This window comes from Branchiostoma belcheri, unplaced genomic scaffold (genome assembly GCF_001625305.1).
Source record: "Branchiostoma belcheri isolate BF01 breed outbred unplaced genomic scaffold, Haploidv18h27 scaffold92, whole genome shotgun sequence".
In the NCBI taxonomy this organism is placed as follows: domain Eukaryota; kingdom Metazoa; phylum Chordata; class Leptocardii; order Amphioxiformes; family Branchiostomatidae; genus Branchiostoma; species Branchiostoma belcheri.
Genome location: NW_017804598.1, coordinates 686,266 through 697,863, shown reverse-complemented (window position 1 = coordinate 697,863; position 11,598 = coordinate 686,266). Strand labels below are relative to the sequence as shown.

Here is an 11,598-nt window from a genome sequence, read left to right as displayed (position 1 = left end):
ATGTTTTAGTGTTCTTATCCTTCAGATGCTGAGATTTAAGAATTTATGGTTCTTTGTCAGGAGTGATTTTGGAGTAAAAATAAAAGTATTTTGAAGTTTACATCAATTGTGCTGTCTGTTACTTGTGTGTGTGTGTGTGTGTGTTTGTATGTACTGAGATGTCCCCTATGTAACTTTCAGTACTTCTCAGTACAAAGTTCCCTTTCGTAATTGAATACGAATTCAAAACAGAAAAGTCCCATGCAATTAATGTACGCAAAAAGTTTGAATGAACTGTTAAAAAAACTGCATCTTAAAATGTGCAACAAGTATATGTTGCAGTTAGATGATTTCATTATATTTCAAACATCTCATTCCTATCTTCGTCCCCTCATATGTTGATATAAGGATAATCTACAAAAACATTCAGTGATATATAACTCCTTATCTACAAAAAGCTGAAACTAGAATAAGTTGGAAAAGCAGACGCTTCACTGATGTGGGAATTGTTTATTTTGGCATGATTTCCAAATAAACAAATAAACAAGACATAAAAAAATGGGTTTCACAACATAAATGTAAGAATTAAAATAATATCCTAGTACACCAACAAAGACATTCCCATCATTTAGCCTCTTTCCCTGATTTTTCTCAGAAAAGCAATAAAATCTTTTGATGGCTTTACACCATAACCATACCTATTTCACCACCATGGTCAAAATTGCAGAAAGATCTTTAAACAGAATCACAAGTATTTCATCTCGAAGATGACTTTAACTTTTCACACTGTCTTGCTAAGTCAGGCTTGATCACAGTTTGATTTAAATAAGAGGCTCTTTTATAGGATTGGAGCATTTGGAAAGTTGATGCTTTAGTCATTTCTTTTCACAATAAGTCAAATCTTCCTTGTCACTCTGCCTAGCAATATTCGAAGAGTACAAATGTTTAAACGTGACCGGTAGGTAGGGATCCTCTTTTCATTTAGGTTTTAGTTGAAGTGATCCAACAAACACAAAGCGTAAAACTGAAATGTATCAGGACCAGGGCTGTCTCAAGGGCCCGTCCCACTGTTTGCTTTTGGGAAGGGACAAATATGTCTTCGGATTTACTCAATAAATTTGTGAAATGAACTAAATGAAAATTATGTTTCCCTGGTTTTGAAATCCATGTGCCTCACCAGCAGTTGACCCAAGGCTAGGGTCCGTCGGGAAACTGGAAACATGCATTTTTCCCTGGGCCAACGTACAGACGTTAAAGGCATTCAATGCAGTTTTTTTTAAGGGCTTGGAAACCATATTTTTCAAAGTCAATATTCTAGTCACCTATCTACATACTTAGCTGAAACAACAGTGTCCCAATGTAGATCGACATTCACGGAGCAAAAATACAAAAATTCTAACAAAAAACGGTTACTAGAAGTATTTTAAGGGTACCACCCAGAAAATAAAGGACTAACGGTGCACACCCCAGTTCTTCCGCGACCGGGGTCCGTGATAGTCCGTTGTAAAAAAGTGACGAAAGGGTTTTGAGGGTCCAAGTTTGAGGTGACATTTCTTATAAACTGCCACGAAGTATCATTAAACATTAACATGGCTGAAGAGTGTAAGAAATGGTGATTTGGGGGTGAAAATTTCTTTTGGCTCCGAACCTTACTTCCGGGTATCCTTGCGCGCCAAGTGTAATCCGCCCGTTTGACCTAGTTTTCGCTCTGTGGCTTCGTAGGGGTGGATTTGCAACCCCTCGCGCCGTGGACTGTTTAGAAAATTACAGTACTAGAATTTTCTTTATAATTTACTCGGGTATAGTCAAGGCTTGGGTCTTTCTGCCAGCATCAGTCATTTCTGCCGGAAAATTTTTTTTTGTGGGATTATCCTACGCGAAAATTCGCAATTTTGGGCATTAATTTTGGAGTGAAAATAATGTTTTTTCCGTTGATTTTACCAAACTTAAAAAGGTTGAAGAAACCAAACTCAGCTTGTCTTGTAGCTGAAGAGATACCCTTTCGTCCCATATACAGTTATTCTCCTTCCGAATTATTCCACGCCAGAGACGGTCGCTAGATTTGAGGGTGTGCAGCTTCGAAAAGAGGCCCCAAATAAACTGGGGTGTGCCCCCCTAATCTTGGGGCTTGTTTTAAATGTGCTAATGTGGGACAGTATGTGTCAATATCATACAGATTGCCTTGTTCAGAATATGTATTTCCAGTTTTGCTGCCCTGAAATTGCGTTGGATGCCTTTAACACAACCAGACAAATGACATCACTGCCTGAGGTCTTCTGGGGTGTCTGGTTGTCGACAGTAGTCAGCTGCCCTGAAGGCCTCCAACTCTGCCAGGTTCCCACACACACGGGTAATGGTGGGGAACTTGGACAGGTCAACCTTGAACCTGGAATAGACAAAAGCCAGTAGCCTTTTATACTAAAGGGTACAACAGGGTTTCAAATACTTTTTTTCTCAGGTTGTCCACTCGGCAACTTAAGTTAAAACAAAAGCTAGGTTGCCCATCAACATTTCAGGTTGCCATTTCAGGTTGTCGTAACTTTTGTGCCAGGCAACATGGCATCTCCACACACAGAAACCATGACTTGTGTGGCCAGAGTGAGGTATAGTAGGTATTTCGAATCCTGGTACAATTAGAAGTTCTTTGAGAAGTCATCGTCAGAGTTTGGGAATACCACCAAAGCTCATGTGTATCCATGCACCTGTCAGCACATAATGAACATATCTTACTCTATGGAAAATACCACAGACTATCAAAACAGGTTAGTTATTTAGCCTGGAATCATTATCATAGTCGTAACAACATAGAGTTTCAATTATATAAGTCAGGCATTCCACTGAGATGAATTAACTAGAAATCAATTTTAACTTAAAAATTACAATACACAATAGTAGCAAAATTAAATTTGGTGAGAGAATCATCTCAAGTGGAAGCAAGCGTCATATTTGTCCTATATTTCTGCCTTAACAAAGTCAGGCTGGCTGAATGGGTGGGCTGTCTTGAATGCCTCCAGTTCTGAGCAGCGTTTTATGATGCCGGAAATCTTGGGGAATTTGTCCATGTTCACTTTGTTTCTATAGAAAAAGACAAAAAATTTTTTTGAAAAAAAAATCACTAAATGTACACCCTAAATATTCTGTGGTCGAAATTAATTTCGCAAAGGATTTGAAAGATTCATTTCTTTTGTGAATTGTGGTAATTTTGTTCAAATGATGTTCATCCACTCTTTTAACATTAGCTGCAGAAATCTAAAATGGCAGAATTTGGTAACTCACCTAGTGGCATTATACAGCTGTGGCACGAGGCACAGGTCAGCCATAGTAACCTGTAGTCAAAAAGGCAGAAAAAATGTGTTGCTTAGTAGATTCTATAAACCTCATACTTCAGGCACTATGTCATTCATATAAGTCCTCTCAACATGCTGTTCTGAATACATTGTACAAGCTTGTATGTACCACATTTGCTAATAATAATTTGTTCAGTAAGAATATATATCTTGATAAAATTACAGAACATGGGGCATTTTGTTAAAAGTGTATACAATTTGAATGTCTTTTTAATACCTGACTAAAACGTGATAAAAGCAGCTTTATGGTCACAATGCAATTTTGCAAAGTATGTCCCCATTAGAACTGATCTCCAAGCAGAGGTTTATTATTACGCTTTGGCTTATTTTTAGGCTTTTTTATTGGCCTTTCTTTGTTGAACCGGTATCTTTTTTTCCACCAGCCATTCCCTGACATATTGGACACTGCCCTGCCAATTCAATACTGTTTTGCCAATTTGGTACTGTCCTGTAGCCATCAAAAGACCTGCTTGGAGATTGAACTGAAAGCATTACATCTACTGCTATACTTCTTCTGTTAGCTCACCTGGTCTCCCACACAGTACTTTCCTGCAGTCTCACTCAGTACAGTTTCCAAAGCTGCAACAACAGACAAGAAACGCTGCATTTGTATGTAAAGTAAACATGAATAGAATTTAGAAACATAATCAAATGACTAAAAGACACTGCCCTAAGACATCATTTTCATATGCTAAATTGATACTAGTAGATAAACTGATAACATTTGTTGCGGTGGTAGCTACCGTGAATGCAAGTGATTGCAAAGGAAAAAAAGCTAATTGGCAACTGTGCAGATCTTTGCAAGTCTTCGCAATCTGTTTGTGTCCTCATCAGTGTTAGGACTGGTGTGTTATGCTGAAGTGAGGTTATACCGGCTATACCGATACAGATACAGACACGTCTATGGTATTAATAATTAGTGATACAGTGAGGAAAGACGTATAAAGTGCCTATCCCATCATCATCATCATGCCTCCAGATTGCCTATCCCAAAAGCACCAGGCATGTTAAGGGATTGGACACGGGACCTCTTAGTTCTAAGCCAACTGCTCTGACCATTATGCCACAGGAAGCCATGCATTAAAGGTTTATTTGTGTCATTTGTACATACATACATATCTGCTATGTTGAAGAGAGAAGAACATGTTCACCTGTAAAGCCTCGGTCAATCCAGTAGTGACCCCATTCCATCTTCTTCTCATCCCCAACTTTCTGCAGAACACTCAGGTTCTAAAGGTAGGAGGTAGGGAGGAAAGGGAGATGTTCGTGTTCTGAGATTATCATGACTAACAAACAGTCAAGACAAATCAAACTTAATAAATTTTTAAACATTTGCGATAGTTTTATTTTTGCAGTATCCACAGTGACTTTCAACAAATATGTATTTTTGTGGTACAGTGATGTTTAGACTCACTTAAAACATTGCGAAAACCTCCTTTAAACTCCTACTGCAAAAATACATGCAATTAAAGTACATGTATCTATCAAGGGAGGAACTTTTATTTCAACAAGACACAGGAAACAATGGAAAGTTTTATTATTTTCAATGATGTTGCTGTCAAATATAATAGATTATTTCATACTTGGTAGCTGTATAGTGTATAAGGTCACCTGAATGGGTTGAATGCCTGCATTAACAGTCTCTGCAATCATCCGAACCTGCAATATAAAATGGAAGATATGACATTTATAATGGTGATCAGTATATCTGTAATTCAATGATGATGAGGGGGATACAAACTTTTGTCATGTTTGGGACCACATCTTTCCCACTGCAGCACCACCTAGCAGTGGGCAGCAGAAATACATGACCTTGTTGGCAAAGGAAATAACTTATATCTGATGCAATAGTTTGATGAAGGGATATACTACCGCCCATTACGCACCTTTGCCCTTGTAGCAGGGTCCTTTGGCAGGAGGGGAGGGTCTGGTCGGGTTTCCTCTAGGTACTCCATGATTGCCATCTAAAATGTCAACATACATATCAAGCTATGCACTACTAAGACTTGTTTGCATCATGGCTTAGACATACAGTGTAGCTGCAATACAAAAATCAATTAAACTGCTATCTAATGATTAATCCTATAGTATATGTTTTTCATTTGAATTGAGACTATTACATACATAACTAGCATTTTACAGACAAAATATGTATAAACATGTACATGTATCATACATATAATGGGCAAAAATATGCTTACAGACTGGGTGAGTTTGTGTCCATCTATGATGAGGGTGGGCACCTGTGCCATGGGGTTCTTCTGTTTATACTCTTCTGAGTGCTGTGTGGGGATAGAAACATTGTAAACAAACAAAACACAAACAAAAGCATGCTGTTGAACCTGGAAGTTTGTAACGTTAACCAAAAGGAGTGACCCTAAAGCTTTTCTTCAACTATCATTCAACCAAAGTAGCTGTGACAAGGCCAATTCTTACCTGTTGTCCACCATCCTTTATGAGATGTACAGGAGCCTGTTCATACTCGATACCCTTCAGGTTCAGAGCTAAAGTAAAATACAACAAATTAGACAGTTGCTCCCGTTATCAAAATTCACAGTAGTCAGTAGACAGAATTCAAGATTTCATCATATACTTTTCTACACAGGCTGAGTTTAACCCTTGTCCTGCTGGCATTCCTGGCACAATATTTTTCAATAATTTCATGTCTTAATTAGATCATAGACCCTCAAATTTTTTTGCCCCGCAGTGGCATAGTTACTTCCGCATTCGTTGCGTTTCGCTGCGGTGTGAAGCGTTGCACGAGAAACACCCCCAAATCGTACCTATACAGGGTGTTATATAGATGGTACTGTATGTGCTGCGCGACATATGTTGCGCACAGCAGGACAAGGGTTAATAATGGGAGATGTGCAAAACTACAAGTTTATAGTAGAATCTGAGGACACACGTATCTTCAACATTTACCTCCTGCATTTTACACTCACAGTGACCTATTGATACAAGTCATTAGCTTTTTCTCTGCTGGTTAACCCCATAACCAATACAAATCTGGTGGCGAAGGGCTACAAATGTTACAAAACCTTTCTTATGACCTTACTGAAACTTCTAAGGAAACATGATTAATGTTAACATACCGATGCGAACTCTCCAGGCACATGAACTACGGAAGTAGGAGTACAGCAGAGGCTGGTATGAAAATAAAACAAGGATAATTGTTAGAATTGGCATATCATAATACATGTAGTTCAAATTTGAAGGATGAAGTACATTATGTATATGAGTTTTAGAGATAACATTTCCTACTTATGCCTCAGTCACATTTCCAAGGGGGACCATGGAGGGGTGAAGCTATAGCCTCCACCTGACTAAAAACACAGGTTTAAGAACAGTAAAATAAAGATAACCGGTACAAGTAAGAAAGCCTGAAAAGACATAAAAAATATGCCTCAACCTCTGCTTGGAGAGACTACACTGGGCCAGCTTTAGACTGTTTACTGGCCAGGGTCCAGGAAGCACCTGTGAGATGCCATCACAGTGTCGTGGTGTGACCCCTGCAGGGTGTGGTAGGGTGCCGGCTGGTTGTCACAGCCTAGCTGGACAGGTGCAGTGTAACATGCCCCACGAACCAAGCATGCTACCACCATGACCCTCAAGTCTGGACATCTGTAGTATAACTACAAGGCTTTTTCTCAAGGTGCTGTCTGTGCATCAAAAAGCATATGACTGGATCACCTGCCAGGTCAGGGCTATGATGGAGAATGCATTTAGGATGACTTCTTGACCACCTTGTATGTAGTCGCAGAGACTTCTATAGACAACACAAGGTCTGTCTCAGAGTCCACAATGCTACCTAGGCATTTGTCCTAGGCTGTGAAGACAATAGTCCTGCAGTAGTCAGACCCGTAGTAAGCTAGGCCCAGAGTTAGTCAGGGTGGCTAAGAGGGGGCTGTGGTATACTAGGGTCCTGGAGCCTGTTGATCCTGGAGGCATGTTGGCCCTGGAGCCGTGCAACTGGCCTGTGTACGCTCTGGAAACAGTCTGGCACCCAGGCTATGAGGACAAGCAGTATCAGCCAATGTCTGCAGGGAAAAGGCAGTGATGTAGGAGGTAAAAGATGAGGGCTGGGGACCGTAAAAGCCAAAGCAGAGGGAAAGAAACTGGAGGCCTTCTCCCATAAGTGTGCAGGAAGTGCATCGTGGTAGCAAAGTGCTATTGAGAAATATACTGTGGACTTTATACGGTTACTTATGGTGAACTTCAAACCTGCAATGGGTATTGATGATAAATGTTGGTTCTATTTTATTTGAACAAATATGATGACTAAAATATGCTGTAGTACATTGTAATTTTCTTAAAGTAAATAGGACAGAAAAATTGAGAACCTTTTCCTTACTGAGCTATCTTGCTCTTTATTGTTCCCTGTCCATGTCAAACTGACTCAAAGGAACATTTTGCCACTATCACTGACAAAAATAAACTTTTCTACCTCCACACTGTGAACCTCAATACTGACGGTTTCTTTCTAGAATTTTCTCTATGGAACAAGCTTCCATCTGATTGCTTTCCTAATGGCTATAACCTTGACATCTTCAAGATAATGGTTTAACAATGAAGATCTTGCAATGTGTGGGCTTGTCTATTTCGAGTTCCAAAGTGGTTAAACTACTTTTTTCTCATCTACTTCACTCAGTTCTCACTTTGTTTAAGTTAAACCCTAAATCTTGAGTGTCTTTTGAAGATTTTTTGGTGACCTAAAGTAAATAAGAAAAAAAGAAAACTTAATGCATAATACGGAGAAAACAAACAACACATGGCAGATATCTTTATTCAAACAATGCAATCCAAGAAGGGATCACAATAAAGTAGCCAACTGTGACCAGGGACTGTCTTTAACAAAATTCACGGAATAGTATATTACAGCATTCAGTACAGCAGTACTTTTATGTTCACTAATTTATGGTCACTTCTGTACCATGGACTTATCATTATCAAATCATTTGTCTTCTGCCCCCCTCTCCTGTCATCATGAAGATTAAGTTCTGTGATTATGATTCATGAAGATTATGTCCATTTTCCTCAGACTGTGAAACTTTTCTACTGTGAAGACAAAGTTTGTTATAGTATCTAACATGAAGGTTTACGTACCGTTTTTATGTGCCTGTTTGGCTGCTGCTGTGTTGAGGGCGTGACCTTAAAAGGGGGTAGCGGCAGTGCGAGCTCGTCGAAAGGCTGGTTTAGGGTTTGCTGGGAAGCCTGGTGGTGCTGCTGCTGTGCCCCCATGGCGTAGCGCATGGCGATGGTGAAGGTCTCCACCTGGTACACCCGCCACGTGTCCTGCGGGATCTCCTGCTGCAGACTGGACAGCCACTGGGCCCAGGCGTTCCGCTCGCTGGTGCCACTGGTGCCGGCACTCGCACTGCTGGCAGCCTGCAATATATACACATCTGTATTATGCAACTTGTGTCATGGTTTCAGGATAACTTTGATACAGACATTCTATGTACATTGGTCTTTGGCTTGCAAATTTGCTTCATGTTTAGCTTTAAGACCACGCTGACTGAAAATCTGAGTTGCTGGAGTTACTATGTGTACTATGTATAATGTATTACGTTAATCCAATGTTGACTTCAATGTTTTTTTATCAATGTACATTTGGAGTGGGAGCAGTACTGTACCATTGCCAGGGTAGCCTGTGACTGTCGCAGTTCCTTGTGGGAGTCAGTCAAGAGTTCCACCAGGAACTCAGTCATCCCCTTCTTGCTCTTCTTGGGCGAGGGTGACTCATAGCTGTCGTATCGCTTGCGCTTAGAACTGGTTCCCGCGCCGTATCCCGCACTTGAAGTGAACCTCACGTCGTTGACATCATCCTCATCTGAACTGTACTCCTGTGGCTGAACCTGAAGTGTGAGCAAGTTTTATTTTTATATTCCTATCTTGAATTTTGAATCTGCTAGGTAGCCCCATTCAATTCTGTCACAAAAATTGGTTTTCAAGTGGTCCCAGACTACAGAGAATACGTAGCAAAAGTCAGCATAAGTAATATGAGTTAATGCAACACAGTGTACAGCAGAATATAGTAAGTTGAATATACAAAACAAAATCACCATCTTTACTCATGTCCTTGACCTATGTGTTGAAGAGCTTGAATCTAAGTGAGAATACATCATAACATAGCAATACAGAATAGAAAGGAGAGCCACAAATCCATCCAGTCTTACCGGGGTATTAACCGATCCGAGTGCGCTGGAAGAAGTCTTGTCCCTCCCCCGGTAGTGTGCATCAAGGAACTTGTATCGGCGCAGTTTAAACTCCTGCAGTGGAGTAATCTTGTGCCGCCCGCGGGCAGCTCTCTCTGCAACCTTCCGCTTCAGTTTGAAGTAATCTGTTCTCATTGTCCGGAACCTTGTGAGAATCTGTTTAGCTGTAAGGATAAAAAAAACATCACAAAAAAAGACATTGACATAATTTCATTCAATAAAAAATAAAGCAAGAAATTAGAAAACTGAACAAGGTAAGTGTATGTCGGAAGCTTACACGTTAGTCCTATTGCAGGGGCTGCATTCCTCAACCATGCATTCTTCTTTCCTTTGTTCTTGTAGTCTGTGTGGGACACGTCATAGAAAGCCGGGTGGCTTTCTAAGAAGGACGCAATCAGATCGTCTTGTTCCTCGGAGATGGCAACCTTCTGGGAAGACTGCGGGGTCTGTTGGTTGGAGGGGTACGGCTCGCTATCCTGGTCCGCATCCACACTAGCTCTCCCCCTACTCCACGTCCACACTGTCTTGCTTTCTTCTTCTTCTTCTGCTGGTTCTTCCTTCCTCCTCTTTTTTTCTGTCATCTTCATCTTCCTCCTTGTCATGCTCATAGGCTCCTTCCCCTTTGGCATGATGAACATTTACAGTAAATCTTGAGGAGCTTCAAGAACATGTGAACTTTGCGGTTTTCTCTTTCAAAGAAACTGATGCACCAATCTGTGACATGATAACTTTGTCTCAGGGCCTAGTCAGACACCAGAGGGGCCCAGTCGATGTTTTCATGATTTGGTTACCATGTAGATCTGAGACTTTTTCTGAGTGGTATGAACATAAAGATCTGTTCATTTGGGGGTTTATGACTCCATGCATATGCCAGTACATGTTGGACTTGGTCATTTTCCCCAAAATTAGTTCACGGCTTCCACTTTCCAATCGACCAATGATGAGATGAATGGTGGATCCTGCTTTTTGGGGACCTGGTAACTCAAAACAAACTCGACGTAGCGTTCAGGAGCAAAACTGTCCATGAAGATATTGCCTGGATGCTGGCTGTTTGAAATGGTCAGGCACTGATACTGAAGTAAACTAATGAACCTTAAAATCTTTAAAATCTTGATGTTCTGTAAATCTTGAGTTTTTTTGCAGTTTTCACTGCAAATGTCACCCTTGTACATACATCTATTTGCACAACTGGATTGCTTCAACTAAAATCTCTCCAGTCCTACCGTGAATGCACAGGGGCCCAGCATGTGCCCCTTTGTAAGGATAATCATGCAAATTTTAACATGTAGGCAGCCGGCCAAAATCAACATACATCTTAATAATTCAAGCCTCATGATTCGTAATCAGCTCTGAGAATATATAATAATTCATAATCAGAGGCAATAATTCGTAATCACTACTTAAATGCAGGCTCTCTTTTAATAGAGTTTTAAAGTAAGTGTCAATGCTCCTACCCGAAAGTGTAGAGAAACTCAGAAAGAATATTCAGAGGAAAATCGAAGCATCTAACGTTACATGTATTTGGAAATGTGACGATAGCACTTTATTAACTCTATGTAAACAGTGTGACTCAGCATAATATTTTCCAATCCGATGCCCCGTTGTTATGGCTTCACCACAAAGTGGTGAAGACATATTGTGTTCCCTCATGTTTCTTCTCCTTCTCCTCCTTCTCCTCCTGCCATTTCTTTAAATGGATTCATCTCTGCCATTTTCCGGCCAAATAACACGAAATTTGGCATGAAGGTAGAGTGGGCAAATACCCCGACGCGTTTTTTTCATTTTTTTGAAAAATTGTTTTACTTGGGTTTTTTGGCCATTTTCAGGCAAAAAATATACATTTTGAGATCTGGTTCCCAGGTACTAAAACCAAATGACCTGAAATTTGGTATGGGGATACCTTGGACATATGTCTACAAAAACTCATTCAAGCTTTTGACATACACCACTTTAAAATTGGGAAAAATAAGGCTTTTTGGCTATTTTCGGACCCAAAATGTACATTTTTGGCTCCTGTGCCCTAATATTAAATCTGAATGACCTGAAATTCGGTA

At 40.2% G+C, this 11,598-nt stretch overlaps 1 protein-coding gene across 3 annotated transcripts in view; it reads right to left on the bottom strand.

The window, feature by feature from the left end:
* Nucleotides 1–2,127: 2,127 nt before the first annotated feature.
* The window catches only part of LOC109488220, a 10,658-nt gene continuing 1,187 nt past the window's right edge, over nucleotides 2,128–11,598 (bottom strand). Inside the window, exons 3-15 of one of the 3 annotated variants that reach the window (XM_019792419.1) lie at nucleotides 9,822–10,164; nucleotides 9,506–9,708; nucleotides 8,963–9,184; nucleotides 8,433–8,714; nucleotides 6,422–6,473; nucleotides 5,763–5,830; nucleotides 5,528–5,608; nucleotides 5,213–5,290; nucleotides 4,938–4,985; nucleotides 4,478–4,556; nucleotides 3,853–3,905; nucleotides 3,256–3,305; nucleotides 2,128–2,365 (exon numbers count right to left, since the gene is read on the bottom strand). In XM_019792419.1, the coding sequence (XP_019647978.1) occupies nucleotides 2,239–2,365; nucleotides 3,256–3,305; nucleotides 3,853–3,905; nucleotides 4,478–4,556; nucleotides 4,938–4,985; nucleotides 5,213–5,290; nucleotides 5,528–5,608; nucleotides 5,763–5,830; nucleotides 6,422–6,473; nucleotides 8,433–8,714; nucleotides 8,963–9,184; nucleotides 9,506–9,708; nucleotides 9,822–10,164 (1,686 nt within the window). In that variant the 3' untranslated portion in view covers nucleotides 2,128–2,238. The other 2 variants (XM_019792417.1, XM_019792418.1) reach the window with 2 other exon arrangements.